The sequence below is a fragment of the Cyanistes caeruleus genome, chromosome 3, assembly GCF_971803275.1.
Source record: "Cyanistes caeruleus chromosome 3, bCyaCae1.hap1.1, whole genome shotgun sequence".
NCBI lineage: Eukaryota > Metazoa > Chordata > Aves > Passeriformes > Paridae > Cyanistes > Cyanistes caeruleus.
In genome coordinates this window covers 111,642,202-111,666,733 of record NC_141703.1, presented here as the reverse complement: position 1 = coordinate 111,666,733, position 24,532 = coordinate 111,642,202, and the positions used below count along the sequence as shown (strand labels likewise).

Below are 24,532 nucleotides of genomic sequence, written 5' to 3'. Positions count from 1 at the left end.
TCAAGCAAATTCCTAACAGAAGTTAAGGGAACCACTGGTGGATACAGAAGTGTATAGCTTAGTTTGTGTGCCTTTTTTTATTTTCTTTCTTTTAAAATGTCATCAGTTCCATCACCAGTCGAACAAAAAACATAGGGATAGAAAAATACTTACTATAGTTTATCTGGAATGCTGCCATTCCAGTGCCAGGGTAGAAGGATCCTCTCCCCACTGCTACTAAGCAGTGTTTGCTTTGTTTTTCTTGAATAACTTCATTTACTCCTGAATGTCCCTGGTTCATCAGGTTCCAGGCCCGGATACAACCATCCAGACGAGGGTTAATCTACAGCAGAATGACAGCATTGGGGGTTTGAGTCCAAAGTTGGTTTAAAAATATTAATAATAGCTATTTTACATATCAGCTTATCTCTATGTGGCCAATACCAGTCTTATTAATGCTATAGATTGCAGCAGTGATGCTGAGAGGAAATAAAGGGCAGGCATTTGGTATCTCAGCCTTCAAAAGGTATTTCTGGTTCAACATTTCCCACTTTGCTGCCAGGGATCTGGACAAGAAGAGATTTCTTCCACTTCTAAATCTCGTGTTGTGACCTAGACAAAAGGGCAGGCAATTTTCTGTAGCTGAAAGAAAATGATCTCTAGAAACATTCCTCGTTCAAAGATTTATACCAAAGTGCAAAGAAATTCCTGGAATTGTTTTCTATTGGATAAAGGGATGCTATTGTGTTGTTCCATAATTTTTTTCTCTGCTTTGCTTTTGAGCAAAAATTGGTTTTTTAAAATTTATTAAAAAAAAAATAAATCTAAGCTCTCTGTTGAGATCACCAATTAGTTTGAAGGCTCCTGGACTGTAAAGAAGACAGTTGCAACAACTTGACTGTACCCATTCTTGAGGCTGGGAGACTGAAAGAATCATGGACCTTGTCCATCCTGGGCTGTTGTAAAACCTTGTGAAAATGAAAGCTCACTGTGCTGCCTACACAGCGAATGCTGCACTTACTTAGAGCTTAGCAAAAGGCAGGACTAGGACATGAATCACCCTGAAATGCACCCTCAGCAGCAGCAGTGGTGGTGATTTAGGGAATCTTAAAGCTATATTAGGAAACAGGCTACAGAATCCTCAAAGATTAGACCAGAAGTGCTGTGTTTTTGCAAGTGAAGCCTTACTGAAGGCAGACTGAAAAGCTTCACACATGTTTATTTTCAAAACAGTGGTTTAATAACCACATTTTCGTTTCCTAAATAGGTTCCATGCCAAGCTTGCTTCCTCTGTGACTCCCAGGAGTACAAAACTGAATAGAGTACCATCGGCCAATATTAGTCTTATTATTATTTAATTACCTGTTTAACAAGAGCACCGCCCACTCTGCGAGGTAATCCTGCAATGTACACCTTGGTTTCCAAGAAACCCTGGGACTGTTTGAACAGAGTTCCTGGGCTGTTAATACTCATCACAGCCTCTTTAGCTATTTTTACACTGATGCTGTGTTCTAATTCTTCAACTGATATCTGGAATAAAATACAAATAATTATATATACATACACACACACACAAATGTAGAATATATTAAACACTAATTACATAAGCCCTATGAAGCCTGATTAATGTTTATTTAAATATATACCTTGTAAAAGAGTTTTAGTGCAGTCACTATTTAAATTATATTTAAACTTGATGCAGGACAGCTGTCCATATCCAGGGACATTCACAGGAAAGTAACAAACAAAATCTAACTGACATTAAAAATTTGGGGTGCTCTGTAGATTGTGTAAGTGAGAAAGGCTTTTCATCTCATCTCAGGTAGGAAGGCTTGAAAAGCAAGATGAATTTTTGGTCTAGCAGATCTAAAATTTGCTCTAAACACAAAGTATCCAATAAATGTGCACTTGACTATGCAATCAGAATTTTGAATATAATGCCACTGTCCTTTCCATGTTTAAAATTAATAATTGCTATGTTGATAGCTAGAGGTAAATATAATTTCCTTGATTCTTAAAAGGTAGCAGAATTTCCTGATGCAAGGCATTCCTATGCATTTCTTGGTTGGTTTTTAAATCTGGAGCTTGAGTGCATCATTTTAAGTGTTTCAGTAGTTGCTCAGTTTCTCCCTACTTTATTTATCAACAACTTCCCACAGTGTGTAAAAGGAAGGGAATGGGAGAAGAAAATCCAACTCACTATATGCCACAGTCCATCATTAATGGCTTTGCCTCCACTGGTGACTTTTGTTCCAAATTCATTCTTGAATTGAATCTCAATCTTTCCATCCCGAAGAGCAAGCAAGATCCATGCTGAGCTGTCCAGGGATTCTGCATACAGGATAACCCCCTCTGCGTCATATGTCCGGAAATCAAACTCTGCTGTAAATCTGAGTTGTGAAGAAGGAATCTTAATAAGAAGACAGGAAAGGTGAAATACTGTACAGCACAGGATAACTCATTAGTAGGGTTAGAGAAAGGTTCACAGGTAGTAACTTTTTTGTCTCTGTTTCTGAGCAGTTGTGATTTTTGCACATAGTCAAAAGTCAAAGTCAAAAGGAATATAAGTCTTATTCACTCAAATCCAGTGGGAAGTTTTCAGGTTAACACCCTGACCTGGGATTTGAAAGAACCTTGGTGCAGTTCCCAAATTCCCTCTGAGCTTTACCTGTGAAGGATATCCCACTCCCTTCCGAGTAGGAAGAGAGATGTAATATTCCTATTGTATTTTGTAGGGATGCAAGGAAGACAAAATAGAAGATCTATGATGTGCTTCAGTACAACCAAGGGTTACCAAGCGTTGTCCTGAAAGAATTATAACCTAGAAATTCACTCTGCCCTTCATATGCTATTCTCTCATTTGAGGATTTGTTGGCTGGATCTAGGTTGAATGTGTGTATGTAACAAAATTAGGATTTGCTATGCAGTGGAAGAAAGGAGAATAGAAGCAGAGTAAAAAAATAGTCTTTGGGACTAGACAAAACAGGTTAAGGGTGAAAGGAGAATGCAAAGCATTTGGAAATTGGAAAGCTGGGGTTTGGCAAGGCAGCTGTCACTCAGAACTGGGGTCGCTGTCCCTCGCAGTGCTGCTCTGTGTCCCCTAGATGGGGCTGTCCCTCGCCAGACGCAGCGAAACCCGCTCTGTATTTACACCGAACTTCAAACACTTATCATCTCAGGAAGCTCTTCCAGGACAGCATTAGCACCCGGTCAGCTTGGAACAGCGGCAGAGGACAGAGTTCCCAGTATTTATGTCCATCTGTACGGTTCTGAGGCTCTGGGGATCACCAGCTCGACAGCTGCTGCTGCTGTTACCTTCCAATTGTTTGGTCACTAATTCAGGGATTGCTGCAATTTCGGCTGTGGCAGCAAAGAAGTCCAAGAGCAATAAAGGGGGTCAGTGCCACGAGCAATCGCTCTGACAGCTGTAAAGAAAATCATCCAGCTGGTGCCCTAGACAAGGCACCGTGCTCTGTGGATGTTTTGGAACACTCTGTGTGTGAAAGGAAGTCCAGGAAGGGGCAGGGGGGCAATGGCCTGATTTTGCTGCTCAGCAGGGTGGGCAGAGCACGTCCCAGCTTCTACCCAAAGCAGGGGTGAAGGAGCAGCAACATCCAAACTAAAGCCATTCCCATGTATAACTGGAAGCTACACTGCAACTATTTTCATATAACTTCTGAATTTTATGTTAATAATTCTTAATGCCTTTCCATCCATCCATCCATCCATCCATCCATCCATCCATCCATCCATCCATCATCCATCCATCCATCCATCATCCATCCATCATCCATCCATCATCCATCCATCCATCCATCCATCCATCCATCCATCCATCCATCCATTATATAAAAGTATCTTATCCAAGGGGGAGATGGTGATATAATTTAGGCATGCAATGCATTCCTCCTAAACCCACAGAAAATTAATGGAAACAAATGTCTGTCATTCCAATGCATCCTTTAATCAATAGCAAATGCTTACCTTGTAACATTTGGCAGTTTGAACTTTAAGTAGAGAACGGGAATTCCTATAAATTGCTCTGCCAGGTAAAGCAGTTGATAATTCTTTTCAAGATTCAGTGGGATACACTCAGTAACAGACTGAAAATGGTAGAGAAAAAAGGCTGTTAATGCATTGTGATAGCTTACGAAGCAACTCCTGTTGTTGCCTGCTACCCTTTTTTATTTTTAAAGTAGTGGCTTACCTCTGTTGTTTTAGTTTTTTTTTTAACCTTGAATACCTATGTACAAATGAAATGGTGTGGTTTTGCTTTTACTTGAAACATCCATTATTTATACTGCTGGAGGATAATCCAGGTTGACACACAGTTCTGGTGGATTGAAACTAATATTTAAATATTTAGTTTTTGAACTAAGAATTCCAATCTTCCATAAAGCATTTTTCATTTACCAGGGATACATGACACCCACCTTCTAGGGAACTACCAAGCTTCATTATTAAAGTTCTGCAGCTTTAAACCTGCTCAGGTGTTAGAAGGGAACAGACCAGAGCTGTATCTTGGGAAGACTGTGTTAAAGAGGAATTAAAGAATCACAGTGCTTATGGACAAGTAGGAGTCTCAAAGTCTCTTTGATCAAATTTGAATCCCTCAAAGTATTCTGTGACTGTTTTCTACACTCTGACTTTGCTATTCCTGATGCAGCAGTTCCATTAAATGTACAGGTGCTCTTCTTGAATTTTATGGCTACTTCATTTTATGGCTGCTGGTGTCACTAGTCTTTAGATTGAACATATTTTCAGCTGACTGAACTTTTTTTTTCCCCCAATTAAAAAGCATGAAACTAACTTCCAGATAGAGAATTAATCACTTTTGAACAACAGCACTGAAAATAAGAGCATATTCCAACCTCATTACATCTCACCATTTCAAGGATGAGCAAAATGAAATAGAATGACTGCCAAGTGTTGTTCATTAAATATCAGTAAGTACAAACAAGACCTAATACTAATAATTCTGGAACTTGTGTCAGATCTTGTTCCTGGACTTTAAGCCAAATTTTCTTATACTCTGATAGAAGTGTTTTATTGTTGTTAGAAGTCCTTTATTGTTGGCAGTTATCTGAGCTCACTTCACATAACATCTCAGACTGCCTGAACTTTTCAAAGTATACAGAGAACCACTTACAAAGAAATCCTTGGACTTCAGTCCTTGAACACTGATTCTCTGGAGTTTCAAACTTTCTGCTCCTAAGAAGTGTAAATTTTCAAACTGATCAAGAGCAGCCAATTTTGGCTGCAAGATGTTCTCCAAATGGCAAGTATTACTGAGTGCTTTTCCTTAAGCTATGGCAGATGAGATCTGTGGAAAACAATCCAGGGTGGTTTTTTTTTTTTTTCAAATCAAACCAAGTAATTCTGAAATAGAGAGTGAAAACTTTTGCACAGCCTAAGGAAAACTTGGGAACATATGGACAAAAGGAACATTCTGTCTCTGAGTAGGCTGAACAGGAATTATTTGTTTGGTAGGAGAAAGCTGAGACTTATTTTGGAAGCAGCAGGGAATAAAGATGCCTGGCTAAAGCAAACTGCTTTTGACAAGACTCCTGTAAGTGAGCATGCATGAACTGAGTGGCATCCAAATCTCTGCTGCTTTGTGAGCCAAACCATAGATCAGAATCCCTGACATATTCTCAGGAATTTTTAATCAGTTCTCAAATAGCTTCCTATTTGCTTTAATCTAAGCAATCCTCTCATCAAGAAATACTCAACTTTGTGATTTTCCACATAGAAGTGTACATAGTACAGTTTTACCTCGCAATTCTTCATGTCCTTAGAGAGCTTGAACCCTTTCTTGCCATCACAATAGCAGCTGTAACTTCCTGGTGAGTTCACACAGAGCTGAGCACAAATATTTTCAGCACATTCATCAATATCTAGGGGAAATTGAAGCAGACAGAAAGACTTTTTTCATGGCATGGACAGAAAACTAACACGAATTAATGGAATAACAGACCAGAGAAGTTCTCTGGAATAACATGAATCAAAAAGGTGATTCAGTAATCTGATAACAGGCCTGGACTGCAGAGCTGGAGACAATTTGGTCTGATTTCTAAGGCATAAGCTGGCTGAATAGTGTGAGACCTCATAAATTGCTATCACAGATGGCACAAATCCTATTGAGTCAGATCTCTTCCTCTCCTTGTAAAACATGATGAGAGCTCAGATTATTAAAAGTATATATGGCAAATATGTGAAGAAAAGATGTGCTTTATTAATATAAATCCCAAATAATCTCAGGGCAGAATACCTTTTAAAATAACATACAACAATCTCATAATGTCTAAGTTTCAGACAGCATCTACTTGTGGAGAATAGTCTGATTTGAGATGATTTAAGCGATATCAACTAAAAGAATTTCATTTTATATTTATTAGGTTGTGCAAAGTAAGTAATTTACAAATGAAAAGCTGTTTAAATGGCTAATGTAAATCTTACATTTCTAATATAGAAACAAAATCTCTCCTTGACAAGAAACTCCAATGAGGATGATTTGGTCTTCAGATAAAGAAATTGTAACATTTATTCTGAAACAAATATCCCTTCTAGTGGGAAGAAAAAAATTATTTTGTACCAATGAAATGCATTTAAATCTGGGGGGGTTTTAAGACTGAAGTACTTTTCTTTTTTGCTGCTGTTGCTTGGAGGAAGAGAGGTAAGGAAAAAAAACAAACCCTGTTCTGTTCTTCAGTGTAATAGTATCTGTCATCACAGAGAAAGCTGTGCATAAATGTATGTAAATTCAATTTTCCTAATAAGCATAATTGAGTTTAGCCACCTACAAGCAATACAACAATGAAAAGCTCATGTCATTTAGTATTTCTGTAAGGCTACGTTCCTGTCAGGCTGCACAATCCTGTCCTTAGACAGGATTTGGTGACTCATTTAATGTGGTTACAACAAGGTCTAAAAGCTTAGCACCATAATCCTCCTGCTAGGGAGGTAAGACTTTCCCTGTTGGAACGTCGTCATCCTGCAAGCTCCTGAACCCATGTTCCAGCAGAAATACAACACTTACATGGGCTGCATCAAATTGAATTTATCTGAAGGAAACCCTAAGAGTAAGAATTAATTACTGTGAAGTTTTTCTCACTTTGGTGCATTCAGGAACAGAAAATTTTCAGTAGTGTTTTAATCCAACTGGACAAAGAGCTGACACCTGGATATGCAATCATTACCACTGTGCAGAGCCTTACCACAAGAGACCTGCAGGAAAAGCCATGGAGCAAAAGACTCATGGCCACCAAGAAGCTGCTTCTGTGTCCTTTTTAGCAGTAATATAAGGCAGCTTTTTCACTCACTGACAGGTTTTTCTTAAACTGACAGTGTAGATTTGTCTCCATTGTAAAATTCTAAGAGCTTTCACATCTGTTTACAATTGAAATTTAATTTCTGATGTGCAGTAAACAGAAGATTTAATAAGCAGAGAAAAATAAAAAATATTCTAGGACAAATATGAAAATACTTTCAACACTGGAGAAGTTATGGTCTTTGTATGAGTGGCTTCTTGCTACTTCACTGCTAGCTATCAATATTTTTCAACTCTGCTATAATTGTTACAGAACTTTGGAAATTTTTAGTTCCAGATTTTAATTTCACGAAAGATTCTTTTGGAGCATCTCCTTTTTTCACAGTTCTTTCTCTGGATATTTAGGAATAGTTTTATTTGACATTTGAGGTCTTTATAAAAAACCTTTTGAAAAAACCTTTAGAGAACTCCCATGCTGTCACATAATAAAGCCTGACAACCTAAGAAACAACTAATTTAATAAAGAATATGAAGATTCGTCAGTAGATGAGGAGCTCAGTTTGGTATAGCAGTGGATTAAAAAAAGAAAAGGGGAAGGGGAAGATGAAAGATATGGAAAAGAGGGAGCTGGGGGCAAAGACCCACCTTCACAGTTTTTGGAAGTTGAATTATATGTGTAGCCTTCTGGACATTCACACTCATATCTCCCCTGGGTGTTTTTACAGATGGCTGTCCCACAGATGTTTGGATGTAGCACACATTCATTTATATCTAGAAACAAACAAGTCATTAAAAAACAACTCCCACTCTTGCACACCATTTTTCTTCCCAGCCTTATCCTGTGCAAACTGAGTGAGGCTGGCAAATTTTCTTGGTAGCTCTACCATGCTGTCACAGCAGACTAGGGCTACAGCCAGGAAGATTTCCAGAGGGCTGTAAAAGACACTTTTGCATGCTCCCAGTGAAAAAATTCTCTGCCTGCCTATTTTTCCCATCCCTTCATGCCCTCTGTGGGTAACAGGGAAAGGGATGCATGTCTAGGAAGGCATAGAGAGAAACAGACTGCAGATTTCCCATAAACTAAACCAGACTGCATGGTAAAATCCCATCTTAGAAAAAGACATCTCTTGTCCAGAAAGACAAGAGATAATCCAATCAGAGGTTCTTCCATGCTACAATCAATTCATGTCAGTTTTCTTTTAATTGGCTATGCTGAGAGGTGTTCAAGTCTCTCACTCACTCTCTATCCCTCAAACCATTTTAGTGTCTATCTTCTGTCTTGTTTCCAATTTGTCAATGTCATTTTGCAAATGCAGATGTGACAACGGGATTCAGGGTATCGTATCAATCTTATTAAGTGTGTTTGAGACAGAAAAGCTTCAGATCCCTGGTAGTACTGCACTCCCACTTGTGAATGCAGGGATCATTCTGATTTTCTCTGTGGTTTTGTAGCAGTTGTGGAAACAGGAGATTCTGCCACTGGCTTGCTTGGAGTCCTGCAACTGTATTAAGTCAAAGCTGCCCTGAATTCAGACTACCCTTCTACAGTTAATAAGTGTATTCCAAACTCCTGATTATTTAACTTTTAAAAATATTTAAATATTTTAAATATTTAAAAATATTAAAAATATTTAAATGCAGTTTATCCAATGATTAAACTAACATTCAAAGCACTAAGATATATTAGTTTATTTTTGATTAGTTTTTTACCAGATTTTCCAGTGTCTTTCCAAGAATTACAGAGGTTCTAACCAATTTATCTGCTTGCCCTTTTTCATAAACCCTCAGTCTTCTGTCATTATGGCATGTCTTTAGAGGTTATTAATTCACAAAAATATTTAGACTAAAGAAAGTGGTAGAAGATGGCCATCAAGTTTAACCTCTAAAATTATCTGACATTATCCAAAACTGTTGTCATAATTTGGTAATAAAATATGACATTAAAATGAAATGAAGTTGTAATTTTTTCTAACTATGCAGTAAGAACTGTTAATTATGTCAATACAGTCTTTATTTGGAATGGAATGAAGCATGTCGGTCATGGCCAATGGTAGGCACAAGCATGTGCAGAAAAAATTATGATGGGTGAATTAAAGAAAAATCTTTCCATTATGAGATATTTTTGATTCATTAATAGTTTCTTCTCCAATGAACTTCAAACTGCAGAAAGAGCAGCATGGCTAATTAGGAGTGATTTAGCCTAAGTGTTTACCAGAGAGAAATTCCATGGTAACAATATCAGCTATTCATATCACTTTAGATTCTTGTTTCAGCAAGCTTAAAGGATATGTGATATGGTGAGAGACCAAAATGAGCTTTATGGAGCTCCAGTAATGAAGAAGAATCTCATCTATAGCCGTTCCCTCTTTCTTTCCTTGCTTCTTAATCTGGTTCATTATTCAGCTGCCCAAATGCCTGCAGTGTGTCAGGAATGAGCAGCCAAATTAAACCAGGACTGGATATTTCAGAGGCAATGCAGGAGCATTTATGGAACTATTGGATCAAACTCTTCCCTCTCTCTGGTCAGCAGGCACTATGGTGGCATGGAAAGATGTCCCTCTGGAGTCTCCCTACCTCCACAATCCCGCTTGTTGGAATGCATGAAGTAGCCATCTTCACACAGGCAGCGGAAGCTCCCAGGGAAATTGGAACAGCGCTGGCTGCAACCTCCATTGAAGTCTTCACATTCATTAATATCTATAAAGAAAAGGGAATAAAACTCTCTGCTGTGAGGAAGGCATCAATTGACCAGCTGCAAATACTATTCAACAGTAAAAATGTAATTGTGCTTCTGAGAACCAACATGAAATTGAAGACTGCACCTTCCTCACAGTTCTCTCCTCTCCATCCTGCTTTACAGACACAGGTATACTTGGCTTGTCCATCTATGCAATCCTTATATCCATCTTTGTGGCACGGCAGGGGGCTGCACTGGTTTGAAATTTCTGTGGGATGGAAAACATAAAATCCTTGTTATTTGGGGTTATTTCTCCTTAAGAATAGCTTTAGTCATTTTTCTTCTCTTCATACAGGTACCTGTTATGAAATAGGAAAGGTCTTGATGAATAATATGAAGCACTCCCACAACAATCTTGCTACTCATTCTGTCAGCAAGAATTTTTAAGTGAGTGAGAACATATAAAGCTACTGGTACTTTTCCTTTGTCAGGCAGAAAATAACTAGAAAACAAATTACTTGCTAAGATAATCCCTGCAAAATGTGACCAGACTTGATACTATTATATTAAAAGTTGTATTTCAGTTTTTAAAGAACAGTGCTCTGCCCCCATCATATTAGCACAAATTTCACTAGAAAGGTCAAAGTTTCAAGAATTCAAGATTAGAGAGTTGAGTTTCTCTGTTCAATAGTGGTCAGACAGAGAAGCTGGTAATTTATTGCATTATTACAAACTGAGCTGGAAAACATGTTCAGCCATGACCACGTGCAGTGTAATTTTTAAGAATTTTTTTGCCTTCCATTGCTTTCAATGATAAAAGGAGTGTCAGAAGGTAAAGGATAAGTACTCTTATTCAAATTAATTGGAAGTTTCTTTACATTTGAGAAACATCCCAAGTTTCACGCTTTGTGATCTTTTGTTTGGAATCCATGACTGTGTTCCAAATAATATTTTGATTTGTTTGGTTTTGGTTTTGTTTTTGAAATTTTCAGCTGGTAATGCAGCTATGCTTAAGAGTGGTAGAAATGACAATTAACAAGAGGATCTCTTACTCCACCTGACAGAATATGACTTGCTAGAGGCAAAGGGTTTGGCATAAATGTTAAAGATGTGATAGAGTACAGAGGACACACTGGGGAATATTGTTGGGTTGGTATAGGACACTTCTGTTTGCAGAGGAACCCTGCCTTCCAGGTTGCAAGTCAATTGTGATCCTTTTATGAAGTTAAAAGCAGTCACTTAAACTACTTTCTCTGGAAATGCTCTGTCTCACCTCATGTATTTTGGTCAGTTGCTGGTTTTGATTATTGAATTTGCCTGAGCTAAATGATTATTTGTCTCTTTTTGTGTCCCTGTGAACTGCTTTTTAGCCACTGTGTGTTCCAACATCAGGACTTACCCTTGACACAAGCCCTCAGGTCAGCTGGAGAGTCTGGAGTGACTGCAGCCACCCTGAACACCCCTGCTCGATGGGAGGCAAGGCAGCCTGCAAATGCAAAGCCACACAATCAGCTCAGGGTCCAAACAGCTCATTTACACTGAAATTACACCACTTGCTGCATGGCATCTTCAAAGAGCCTGCTCTCACAGCTTGAATTGCAAAACTGGTCTGGGCATGTTAAGGACAGCTGATCACAGCCCAACCTCCAGAGTGCCTCTGTGAGGATCTCGGCACACAGGACATGCTCTGCATTATAATCAGCATGGAAATCATCCCAGTGCTAGGGGCAGAAAAACTAAACCAGTGACCAAATTACCCAAATGAGAGCATCACTGAATCATACACCACAGTTGTTTAGGTTGTTGTTTTTTTTTTGTACTTACTTAAATATTTGGGATAAAAATATTCCTGCAGAAAGAAAAGAAAAATAAAGGCTAAGAAAAAATTCAGGCAGATAAAATGACAGCAAAATACATCATTGAATGTACTCTAAAGTATATTGGTATTATAACTACAAAAGTAGACAAAAGTTACTTTGAGTCACAGAATATAGGCCTGGTTTTCTATATGACTATTGTTTGGGCTAAAGCAGAAGACCATTTAATACACACAGCACTCAGTGGTGAGATTAAAATACTGCACTGAATTGGACACTTTGAAAATGAAGCCAATGCAAATTAACTGAGTGTCAAAATTACTTTGAAAATTGTCTCTTTAAATGGAGGGATGTTGTCTAGTGTTATTACTGGGAGCTGTGAATTCCATGTGCTTCTGTCTTTCCCCCTGCCAAGAACTACAATCTATGTCATAGATACTCATAAAATACTTACAGTTTCAGGATTATTTTCAAAGATTTCCCTGGCTTCTTCCCTGTTGCATAATTCTTCAATGCATTCTCTTTCTAGATTTCCCTTCTTACTTTCTTCCATGAAAGAGTTTGCTCGGCGTTTCCTCAGCAGGAACTGAGAGGCATACTGCTGGGGTAAAACTTGAGAGAAACAAAGCAACTCCGTTATTATTTTTGCAACAGCTGAGAAGTGCTGTAAACACTGAGCAAGTATGAGAATTTAACACAAAATTCTGAATTACATGCTTAGTCAGGAGTTGATGTTCGCTATTGTTTCGAAAAATGCTAGCAAGAAATTATAGGAGTCTCTATGTGGAAGCTGTTTCTGAGCAAAAAAATCCTAAAACTTTAATCTGTACTATTAATCCCTAATAGCATCCATGCCTGAAGCCTAATGTACATGTCATACTCAGTACAAGATTTATGTTTTTAGATTATGGTTATTACAAAGTGAGATATGTAACCAACAAGTAGATAAAAAAAGCTAATTATATTACTGGTTTCAGTGATCTGAAAGTAAACATTCTGACCCTACTTAATTTATGTGAGACCAAAATTATGTCTTACAAAGTCAGGCTACCTGTTATATGTAAGTAACATAAATGTAATTTTATTTTTCAGAACAGGCAAAGGTGAGAATGCTATCCTGGGAATATCAAGGCAGGCAATCTATAAATACATTCACATTTTACAAGGTAAAACAATCCTTGCCACCTTTTATGTCTCAGCATAAGTCATTATTTAATTTTCACGTGTCTGGTTATTGTCATTTTAGTGACTTTTAACAAGTGATGAACACTGAGAAATGACACTAAAAATGAAAGATGTCTGCTTCGATGTTCTTTGCAGAGCATACAACACTCCAGGAACAGCCTCTAAATTAGACTGCCTGGTTTAATTTTTGGGTATAGCTTGTGACCATGAGAAAAACAGATGAGCACAGCTGGAAGAAGTCCAGCTGATTGGGTTAAAGTGTGCAGATGACAGATATTAACTGAGAGCACCACACTTTCACACCTGCCCTCCTTTCTGCAGCCTCTGCACAACTTAACCTTGCAGACTGCCCAGCTGTGTGAGGGCTGTGACACCTGCCGTGCACATCAGGTGTGGTGGCTGTACACATCCATCCCAGCCCCAAAGAAAAGAGCCATTCAAGCACAGCATCAGTCCAGGACTGCCTGTGACAACCCCTCAGACCCAGAGCACCCATGAGCCACACCAGCAGCCAAGTGCCACAGCAGAGCTCCCAGTTTCTCTGCACTAACAGGAAAGAAAAAGATCAAGGAAGCTGACTAGAAACAGGCCCAGAGCTTGAATGGAGCCAGATTTAACACTTAACTCAGACCACACCATCTTAAACACATTAAAGGTCTCCATCAAGTGACAGGGAACATTCTGAAGTGCTGTAGCATTGGGTAATGACCTGAAGATACCTTTGTGTTACAGCCTCCTGAGTGAATTTGACGTGGGCTGAGCTTGTAACTACAAACTAATCTATTTGCTTTCATTCTGGTAAAACTAATCATCCTGGTAAGGCAGTAAATAAGATTTCCTGAGCATAAGGTGGATATACCACAGCTCACCTCCAAGGTTTTACAGCACACCTCTATCTCAGAGAGCAACAAGCAAGTTGCTTAGAAATGTAAGAAGTGTCAATTAATCAGACTAAATGCTTTATTTCTCACTAGTAAGAAGGATGCAGAAAGACCATCTGTCCTGAGGCAAAAGCAGTGACAATAAAACAGGAGAACTGTGTATTATAGCTGCTGGGTTTATTTCCATGGGAGATTTCTACCCCCACAAAGATGTTGACATCAAAGCTGTGGTGCACAGGCTCCGTGGTGTAGAGATGAGACTTAATTCACAGCTGACTTTAAACCATCTTGTTTTGTCCTTTATGGACATTATTGTCATTTTCACACAGTTTCACAGTACATAAAAGAAATTTTCGGTTGTGTACAAACAGATGTAATAATTTCTACTTCATGTCCTCAATACAGTGGGGCAATGGGAACAAGCTGGTTTCCTATAACTTCTGACTTAAAACATGTAACTCAGAGCAAATTCTGTGTTTTTGTAGTGCAAATATTTCAATCCCCATGCACAGAATTAGCAGTGTAATTCTTCATCTGTGTTTTAATTACAAAGATTATGATAGGACCTTTATTAAAAACAAAAAAATCCTGACTGCTGCTGTTGCCAGTCTGATTACAGGAAACTCCAGCCCATTTCTGACCCTGCCAAGCCAAGTTAACCCTTAATGCACTCGGGGTGCTTCATGTGGTGATCACTTGTGCAACTCCACAGCCTAACAATTTCCAGAGGTGCTGTACAGCCACTGTGTAGTGAATGCTTATCAAGCATCTAAAAAGAAAAAAAAAAAAAATTGTTGGAGAGGATGAGATTCAGTGATTTCTTACAGCTGTTCTGTTGTGCAGATGCAACCATAACCCTGCTTAAAGTGGGCCACTTAAACAAAACTTAGAGCAGCTTACCTAACACTCCAGCCAAGGAAAGGAGTTGAATAAAACTGAATAAAAAGTGACACCACTGTAGGAAGTGTCAATCTTGTTTGCCCAGCTCTGTAACTCCAGTGACAAGAGTATCATGAAAAGCTCATCAGTGACATTATGCAGCCGACAAAATAAAGCTGGCCACTAATATTTACTTGCACCTTCTCCAAAATGTGTCCCTCATCTGATGTTTGATCAAATCCACCTGCGCTGAGGCTTGCAGAGGCAACTTTATGATTACTGAATGGCATGTGCTGCATTATTAAAGCTGTTTTCTCTTCTTCCTCCTCTCCTCCCCGTCATTCCAGGAATCTCTGGCACTGTTCAGAGCCAGAGATAGGAAACAGGACAATATGGACCAGGGAAATTCTGGATAAGCAGGACAGCTTATTTCCTGCTCTTAAGAAAAATGACGAGGTATGCAGTGGAGAAGATAAATATAACAGAAAACGTGACAAAAACAGGAGAAAATATCATTATGAAATATTTATTAGACGATTTATTTTCAGGACCAATTAAAAAAATTATAAAATTAACTTTCATCTTTTGATACTACTCCCTAAGTCTGAAACCCCAGCACCTTACAGAATAGTAAACATTTGGTTTCTGTTCTGCCAGTTTAATCATTAGTAAAACAGGTCAGAAACAGGCTTACTTTGAGCTGCAATTCTGTTTGTTTCAGCTCCACTATCTTCTCTCACTATTAAGCTCAAAGACTTTTGTGTCAAATACAGAATATATATGTGGGGTTTTTTGTTTTGTTTTGTTTTAATCTGTATGTAAGAGCAAGTAGCTCTTACCTAGGCTGAGAGGTCTGGACTTACAGGAAGGGTCAGTGCCGCTTTCCCGGACTGCACAATAAAGCCACTCTTCTGAGCAGACCCTGATCTCCCGCGGGTTGTTCCAGCAAGGGAACCGAGCTCCCTGTGCAGACACTTTCCCGAGGGCGGCTGAGCGGCGCTGCGGCCGCACGCAGCTCCAGAGCCGCGCACAGCCCCGAGCCGCAGCTCGGCTGCCCCGGGGGATCCGCTGCCCAACCCCCGGCACCGAGGGGCTGCGAGCAGCGAGCAGAGCCCGCGATGCCCCAGACGGCCGGGAAGGGCCGCCCGGCCCCGGCACCGCTCCGGGCCGCCCCTCGCCCCAAGCCACGGCCCCGCGTCCCCCCGCCTCGCCTCACTCACAGGTCGCCGCCTCGGCCAGGGCGATGGCCAGCGCCAGCAGCGGGAGGCACCGCGGGCCCCGCGGCCTCATCGCTACCGGGGGCGGCCGGACCGGGCACCGGGACTGCGCGGCTGCTGCTCTGCGGGGCCGGGCGAGGCTCCGGGGGCGGGAGGGAGGGGCAGCGGCGCGGCGGGGGAGGCTGGGCCGTGTCCGGGCAGCGCTGCCCTGCGGGAGCGTCACCAGGGCGCCGCGGACAGCGCCGCGGGGGCGCGGGCGGGTCGCGCCTGGCCCGCCCCGCGGAGGCGGCGGCCGCACGCAGCGGGCTCCGCGGGCGGCCCCGGCGGCAGAGGAGGGAGCACAGCGGGCAGGGCCCCGCGCCGGCGGGGGCTGAGCGGGGCAGGACGAGGCGGGCGGGCAGCGCCCACAGCTCCCCGTGGCTGCCGGGTCGCCCCCATGGCTGCGGTGTTTACCGCCGGACGGCGCCGGGGGGCCGAGGGCGCCGACCCTCGCCGCCGATTGGCTGATCCTCCGCGGCCGCCGGGCAAACCGCCCCCTCCTATTGGTCGGCTGCAGCCCCGCCCCCGGCGAATGTGTGCGCGCCATTAAGTGTGTCCCTTGCCGGCCGCCGTCGGCCGTCTCCCGGGGTGACGGGCTCGGTGTCGCGTCCCCGCGGCCGCGGAGCTCCGGGTGCGGCCGATGCGCGGCCCCGCCTGAGCGCCTCACCGGGAGCGGCCGAGCGCGGCCGGAGCGCGGCCGCTGCAGCCCGGAGCTGACGCCGGTCCCCGCCGGCCGCCGCCGCCGTGGCGGGGCCGGGCCGCGCGTGGCGGAGCGCTCCGGGCCGCGGGCCGCGCGCAGCCGTTGAGCTGCGGGGCCTCGGCGGAGCCAGCGGTGAGCGGGGCGGGAAAGGGCCCGGGGGAGGCGGCGGGGGCTCGGCGGCCTGAGGGCTGACTCTCTCCTTCCGCATCAGAGAAGGGATTTTATAGAAAGCATTAGGCTTCTAAGCTAAAAAACCTCTTCCACAGGGGGAGAGACGAGCAGGTGACACATGCGTGAAGCGGAGCTGGGGTTTTAGAGTTGCTGCTGCTCTCTTGGAAACGGGAAAGGAAGGTGGGGAACGTGGCCATAAAGTGCAGAAGCTCCCTTGAACTTCTGGACATCTTTTTACAGGAAATATGACGGTCCTAAAGCTGTTCCGCACAAATATTTGAGTACTTCAGGCTTTCAGGACGTCACAGTTGTCCCTTACACCTCATTTAGCTCTTAACTACAATTTTGGCAGAGGGGATGGTGTTCACAGATCTTTGCTGAGTGTACCTACTTTGCTGCTCAGTCCTTCGGTTTGCTGTTCAAAATATAACACAGTAAAGTGCCCTTATAACTGACATTCAGACAAGGAACATTACAGCAGGAAGTTAAATAATTAAATTGTGTGAGGAGGGTCAGCTGTAAATTATTTGTTTACCTGTGTTTCCAAGAAAGGGAAGGCTTGGTGTGACTGAAATAAAGTCTGTATTGTAAAAGCCTGTACCCAAGGTGCTGAGCTAAATGTACTCTCCTAAGTGGTGTGCAGGCTTCGCTCATAAGTTTGACAGGTTTCTGGGCTTGTTGGTTTTGTTTGACCTCAACAAGCTGACAGATGTAATATCTGGAACAGGTTTGAGATGTTGATGAAGCCTATAAAATGCTTCTCATATGTTCCCTACATATTTCAGAGATCCAGTCTCTCCAAACTGGCATATCAGGATATGGATTTGCCTCCCTACCATAATATTTTCAGCAGTGTTGAATGTCCTTTCCTCCTAGAGTGGTTTGTTTCTGAAAATTTTTATCTATTTTGTCAATTCCTGCCCACCCCCTTTTATAATTTTGTATTTAAACAAAAAAATTCTTGTGCTAGGGCATAGTTACTTTCTGCTTTTCATTCTTGAATAAGTTCTTTTGATCTCATGAATCCCATCTGAATGCTCTAGGCCATATATAAGCTCAAGAGCAATTTTGTGTCAGTTTGCAAAGATAGTCTGTATAAAATGAGATGGGAATTGTTCTGTGGGGATGCTCAGGCACTGAAAATGTTACATCTTTGTCATTTGACAAAATGACAATGGCACATTTTGTTCACTGAGCTGTTACATTTTGTTTTCTAGAAATTCGTGTAGCTCTGTTCTAAAAGTGAGCTTTGTTCATATCTTGCTCGTGGGTTGAGGCACCACAGCCCACTGCATGTGGGCTTTTTTTCTTTTTTAAAATGATTTTGTATTCTTCAGAGCTTGATTTTAATACTTGTAACAGTTGTAATCATCTTGCTCTTTTTAGGAACTTCTCTACTCTTCATACACTCAGGTCTCCTGTGGAGAAGCTGTTCTCAGGTTCTAGTGGATAATGGAATATAAATGTTTAAAGAGTATCTGCTGTCTGCTTTGGATGAAACCTGACCTATTTCTGACACTGAATGACAGCAGATCCATGCAAAGGCATCCTGAAAATGAGCTTCATAAGATCAGGCGGAGTTCAGTTCCTACCTCTATAAATTATCTAAGCCATCACAGTTTATTATGATTGTTGTAATCTTTAATTATTCAATTTATGGCATAATTTAAAGTTACATTAGTTTGAGGTTAGTTATAATTTAAAATATGAAGGGAATTTTGAGATACAAGCTTTAGGACGCCTACTATGGTAATTCTTAAAAAGAGAAATATTCTGTTTCTTTCTGCTTGAAGAGTGGAAAGTGGGATTGTGGAATGATGGAAGTACTTGGTGCTCCTATTTAATTTAGGGACAATTTAGATATCATTGGCAGTGCCTCAAAATACTCACAAGACAGCCACAGTTTCCTTGCTGTGGGATCTTTTTGTGCAAAAGAAATTGGCAGTTAAATGAATACACTTAGGAGGTAGGGATGTTCTTTGTTTGCTTTTAATGGCTTATCCTGTTATGTTCATGTAAGTCTTACTCATGCTTGAAATTGGTCCTTATTCTCTGTCAATCAGCAGGGCTGTGGGACCTGTTAGTGAGACAAGCACTGAAATTTTGTAGCTGGATGTGTCTTTCTCCTCTAACTTGCATGTTTCTTTCTGTGCTGTGGCCTGGCATTATTATTTGGGATAAGTAGTGTGTGGTGACTGCCCAGATCTGTAAAAGGGGGTGTGGATGAAGTGTGAGGGGATGGAAAAGGGAAAGATAACAAGACTGAACAGCCAGGATGCTGCCTTCTTTGTGCAGGATGCCTAACTATGTTATTGTTGATTTGGTTTTCTTTTTTTCCCCTTTTTTTTGTTTCTAGGAGTGATAAAACCTTGGCTCTGAAGTCTCTCTGCCAGTCTCCTTGGGTTGCTCTGGCCTGCCCACATTATTCCTGTAGCTTTGGTGGCTCTGGATGGCTGATGAAGAGAGATGTTCAATCTAATGGCCAATTGCTGCAACTGGTTAAAACGGTGGAGGGAACCTGTCAGGTAAACATGGGAAAGTATTTTATATTTCTCACCTTCCCAAACTGTGTTTCACTTGTGTTTTATTCATTGTTTCATATTTGATCACGTCCAGCCTTTCACCCATCAGCACCCCCAAGTTCTTTCTCCCAGGGCTCTTCCTCATCTGCTTACCCCCCAGCTTGTGCTGATGCCCTGACCCAGATGCAACACCTTGTACTTGCTCTTAATAAACCTCCTGATCTTCCCACGGGCCACTTCCTAAGCTTGTGCAGTTCCCTCTGGATGGCTTCCCATCCTTCATGTGTGTCAGCCTCACCACTCACCTGCAAACTTGCCGAGGGTGCCCTCAGCACCTTTTTTGTCTCATTAAGGAAGATATTAAATAACACTGGTCCCAGTATGGACCTCTGAGGGGCACCACCAGTCACTGGTGTCCATGGGAACTCTGAGCTGTCAGCACTGCCCTCTGGCTGTGACTGTCCAAGCAGATCCTCACCCACCAGTCCATCCACTGAACCCATCTCTCCAATTTGGACAGAAGTCCAGATAAATCAATCCTGTAACCCTTCCTTTGTCCACCGCTCTGGTCACTCCATCACAGAAAGCCTCTAAGCTGCTCAGGGTAAAGTTTGTTTGGTTTTTGCCTTACCCTTCCAGTTTCTGTGTTTTAAGATTCTAAAGTATAATTTGTTTAATTTTGGGTTTCTCAGAGTTTTCTTGCTGTTCTGAAAGAACTTGGATAAATTCCACTTCATGTTTGATACCATTACAGCTTTAAGTCTGCAAATAACAATGATTTTTAGAATTCCTTCACTTCAGGGGGTATAAAATTGAGCAAATTGATTTGACCACCGAGCCTTTGCGAATAGGAGGAAGAACTGAGTTATACATCCATAAATATGATTTTCTTGTGGCTTTTAAAATCATATCCTGCTAAAAATATTAACCTGTATACCAGTTTGCTAATAAATTGTGCATTCCTAGCACCACTGGTTTACATATTAACAGTCTAGAAACAAAGTCATGGTGATTCCCACCTATTTTGAGCATCTGGTGTTGCCTACACAAGTGTTGTACACTGTGTGGTGTTGTTCAGACAGACTGATAGAGACAGAAATAATTTTCTAATACAGGAAAAACTTGGAGGCACAGACAGGGGAATGCAACTGCAATTACAGAAATTGTTAAAGGGACCATGACCACACCAAATAAAATTTACAGTACCGTGAAATTAAATTGCAGCAGGCAAGTACAAGTTGAAAGCAGAATCATTGTCTCGTGTGAAACTTAGACCATGATATGAGACTTTTCATTTTATACCTTGTTCTGCCATTCTGTCTAATCAGGTTAAACACCAGACACACAATAGGAACAATGCCTTGGTATTTTGATACCTCTTCTTTCTATTATTTGGTGGTAAATTTGCTGTGCATGTGTTTAAAAGATAGAATAAATGATTTGTAGCTAGAGGAAAAAAAAATAAATCTCTTTGTCTTTTTTTTTTTCCCCTCCTTATGGAGGAAGGTGACACTAATAATGGTGGGTCTTGATAATGCTGGGAAAACTGCCACAGTCCGAGGAATTCAAGGAGGTAAGTGATTATTTTATCATCCAAATGGAGCAGTGAGAGTATCACTCCTAATTTTCAATGATTTAAATTTGAAAATATTGCTTCATCTCTTAATGTATCTTTTCCTCCCATGTTGAAAGAAAATATTGGTGGTTGTACATTCAAATATCACATATATCACATCTTGATACAAACATTACAATGGACAATACAATCAATGGACTTGATTTTTTTCTCTTTTTTCTTTGTTTGCATGTGCTGAAGTTGCTTTCAGGTGGCCATTCCAGTAATGTGCATACAGAAGTAAACTTTTATGTAAAAATCAGTGTTGTAAGTAAGTGTATATATAAGCAGAAAAGGTTTAAAAGAAGGAAATTGGTGTGTATAAGATAAAGGATGGTTCTAGTGTTACATATTTTTTCTCATTATTTATAATCAGAAAATGATGATAAATTGCCACTAAGAGACCACTCGATTTTGAAGGGTACTTTGCCGTGGCACATGCAGGATAAAATATGAGATGAAACTTGTCCTTATGAAAACAAAAATTCTGTATTTTTTTTTTCCTCTCCTTGTGGAATTGTCTTTCTAAATAACTCTCATCTTGTGCAAGAACAAGAGTTTACTTACTAGTGTTTTGACAGACTTGGAGACTCCACCTCGAGTTTGTTTACTTGTGTTATGCAAGTTCACAGACTTGCTACAGGAGTGTTTCATTATTTAGCATTCCATTTGAAAATCACCTTTACTACCTTTACAATCTGAATGTAACAGTTCTATTACAAGTTCTACTGTCTACAGAACAGTATTCTGTTCTGGAAACAAAATCTAAAAGTTCTATTTTTCAGGGGAAAAAATGAGATAAAGATGTGCATTTCTAAAGGGAAATTCAAGGAAAAGATAGTTCCAATTTCTTTGAGTGTTTCCCAGGGCTTAAATGTCCTGAAAGCCCATCTTGGCTGTCTTAAGGGTTGAAACAGAAGGCTGGTGGGGATTCAGTTTCTGCACTGCTCTTCAGAGCTCGGTGCTTTTAGCCAGACCTTCATTTTTTTTCCTCTCAACAAGCTGAATTTTACATATTTCTCTTGCATTGTGCTACCCTGCTGCATAAAACAGAGATCAAATTATCTCAGCCCTGCAGGCACAGCTTAGTGGTGTGAGGTGAGTCCAGGCTTTCTTTGCCCTCAGGAAAGGGAGACAGCAACAAAAGTATTAAATATAAATCTATAATTTTTTGAGCATATTGCATGGCAAATTAGAAAAAAAAGCAAATAGAAATAGGCAAACAAACAAAGACTATAAACTGGCCTTGAATAAAGGGAATCAAATAATTTACATCACAGAAAAACATGGTTTTAGTCATTTCATCTCGGCTCTTAGTTTGAACTTCTGAAGCTGCTTTGGCAACCATGAAAGATAAAAAAATTAATTTGGCAGAGCACAAGGGTTCCTAGGTCATAGTGCATTAACTGTTTTGGTTGTTTTCCTTCTCAGAGTTGGATTACTACCACGGAAATGAGTGGAATTGAAAATGCAGTACAGTACCCATCACTGCGATGGACCTGTGGTGTGAAATATTTAAATCTGCCTTTTGGGCCCTTCTCTTTCTCCCCACTTCCACTCCCCCAGTGCTCCTATCTAAATTCAAGTAACTAGTTGAAAGACTAGTTAATTTAAAATTCCCTGAGGAGAAGGAAAAATCTTAATTTAAGCAAAAATGTGGTCAGCAATATTTAACAGGGAGGTTTCGCTCCATGTTTTTAAAATGCAAATTTTGCTACACAAATCCCACTATAAAATCCTCTTTAAACTGAAGGCTTTCTTCTTTGGCAGAGTCTCCTGAAGATGTGGCTCCAACCGTTGGGTTTTCCAAAATTGATCTTAAACAGGGACGCTTTGAAGTCACCATCTTTGATTTAGGAGGTGGAAAGCGAATTCGGAATATCTGGAAGAATTATTATGCTGAGTCCTATGGTGTCATATTTGTGGTGGATTCCAGTGACATTGAAAGAATGGAAGAAACAAAACAAGTCATGATAGAAGTTTTAAAAAGCCCTAAGATAGCAGGAAAACCTGTGTTAGTGTAAGTAATGTAACAAATGTTCTCCTAATAATCTGAAATGGGGTGAATTTAGTCCTAAATAACTATTTCTGTTGTAACTAACACTGCTGTAGCTTTAGCACTAACCAATATTACAATTAGTTTTATGGTTTTATGTTTTACTTAATCCTTCTCAGAGATATAAATATCCCTCCTCTTTCATTAGCCGTGGAAAAATACTAAGGTGGGATTATTTTAACACTTTAAAATTCTAATATTACTTGAAATGCTAGGTTAAAAGGCTATAAAAATTTGGCATGGCAACATGATGTAAAAATATTGTTGCTGTTTATGCCTACATCAATTAATTAAATGGTAAATGGTTGATTATGTTCAGCACTAGTGTGATCTCTCAGCAATAAATGTCTTGTACACTTAACACATGGTGCTGCTGATACGTGATCAGCAAAATCTCATTAAAGGAGGCTTGCTTTAATTGCATTGGACACGTGCTTTTTCTCTGTTTAATAGGGTTTGTAAAATATTGGAAAGAACATATTTTATTAAATTCCACATCAGAAATACTTGATAACAAATACTCTTTCAAAGTTACAAAATAAACTCTGAAAGTTTGAAATGGTTCATAAAGTCAGTATCTTTGTCCGGTGAGCATAAGACCTCCATAATGCATTAATTGCACAACATTCCAGTGCTATCTATCATAAAGAATCTGTACAGTTAAGAGGAGAGGCCTCTTATTTTTAAGAAACAGTGATGCTCTGCTGGTTTGAAGCTGAACCTGCTTAATTGTACTGATGAAGTGGAGGGTAGTTCAGCAAAGTAATGGTGTATATTTTGAAAATAGATTAGATTTTACCTTTCATTGCTGTGAATGTTAGTGGGACAGGGAAGAAAATAAAGCAAACATATTTTAACTCAAATGAGTTTTGAAAATGCAGCTATGACAGTGAAAAACTGTGCTGTGTTTTTTTAATTAAGTACAACTTTATGGGGGGTTTTGGGTTATATTTTGGTTTTGTTTGCTGGGGTTTTTTGGTTTTTTTTGTTTGTAGAAATCTGTGCTCTTATCCTATAATGGAGTTTGTTTGGGTGGCTGACTGGATGTATAGAGAACTCACTCATTTCCCTGGATCTTGATACTGCTTTTTGATCTTTATCAGTAGCTAACCAGAAGGCAGAGTGTATTTATTAATTGCTCTAATGGTGACTAACCCAATTTGTTGATGTTATTACTGTTTATTAGATTAAACATCGAGCCTTTGATCAGAATTTGCTTTTGCAGTGTCCCAGTTCTCTGGAGGGATCCAGTAGTTCTTTGGTTTGTGCTCCCTCTGTGACTGCCTCTTGAACTAAGAATTCTCTCCTGTATTGTCAGATTTCCAAATTTATGCTGAAAGTTAGCCTTTTTTTAATATTATATTAATTTTAATGTTCAGATTTTGTTTGTGGTTTTTTTGGTTTTGTTGTTTTTTTCTTTAATAATGAGATACTTGCTACCCATGGAGCAATAAATTCCCTAATGCCTCGCCACATTTTTAATTAGTGTATTTTAATCTGTGCAGAAGAGGCTGAATTGCACAA

At 40.4% G+C, this 24,532-nt stretch overlaps 2 protein-coding genes across 20 annotated transcripts in view; one reads left to right on the top strand and one right to left on the bottom strand.

Annotated features, from left to right (window-relative positions):
• The window catches only part of PROS1 (protein S), a 42,270-nt gene that overhangs the window by 5,992 nt on the left and 11,746 nt on the right, over positions 1–24,532 (bottom strand). The window contains exons 1-12 of one of the 6 annotated variants that reach the window (XM_086883577.1): positions 15,909–16,169; positions 12,198–12,355; positions 11,751–11,775; positions 11,326–11,412; positions 10,072–10,194; positions 9,824–9,946; positions 7,895–8,020; positions 5,755–5,876; positions 3,964–4,082; positions 2,180–2,369; positions 1,342–1,509; positions 154–322 (exon numbers count right to left, since the gene is read on the bottom strand). In XM_086883577.1, the coding sequence (XP_086739703.1) occupies positions 154–322; positions 1,342–1,509; positions 2,180–2,369; positions 3,964–4,082; positions 5,755–5,876; positions 7,895–8,020; positions 9,824–9,946; positions 10,072–10,194; positions 11,326–11,412; positions 11,751–11,775; positions 12,198–12,355; positions 15,909–15,978 (1,480 nt within the window). In that variant the 5' untranslated portion in view covers positions 15,979–16,169. Of the gene's footprint in view, positions 1–153; positions 323–1,341; positions 1,510–2,179; positions 2,370–3,963; positions 4,083–5,754; positions 5,877–7,894; positions 8,021–9,823; positions 9,976–10,052; positions 10,195–11,325; positions 11,413–11,750; positions 11,776–12,197; positions 12,356–15,527; positions 15,870–15,908; positions 16,170–24,532 lie in introns of those variants that run through there. The other 5 variants (XM_086883575.1, XM_086883576.1, XM_086883579.1 and 2 more) reach the window with 5 other exon arrangements.
• ARL13B (ARF like GTPase 13B) overlaps positions 16,523–24,532 on the top strand; it is a 33,625-nt gene continuing 25,615 nt past the window's right edge. For 3 of the 14 annotated variants that reach the window (XM_086883585.1, XM_086883580.1, XM_086883584.1), the window contains exons 1-4: positions 16,633–16,776; positions 19,172–19,340; positions 20,844–20,910; positions 22,723–22,972. In XM_086883585.1, the coding sequence (XP_086739711.1) occupies positions 19,272–19,340; positions 20,844–20,910; positions 22,723–22,972 (386 nt within the window). In that variant the 5' untranslated portion in view covers positions 16,633–16,776; positions 19,172–19,271. Of the gene's footprint in view, positions 16,996–19,171; positions 19,341–20,839; positions 20,911–21,153; positions 21,224–22,722; positions 22,973–24,532 lie in introns of all 14 variants that reach the window. The other 11 variants (XM_086883590.1, XM_086883583.1, XM_086883589.1 and 8 more) reach the window with 9 other exon arrangements.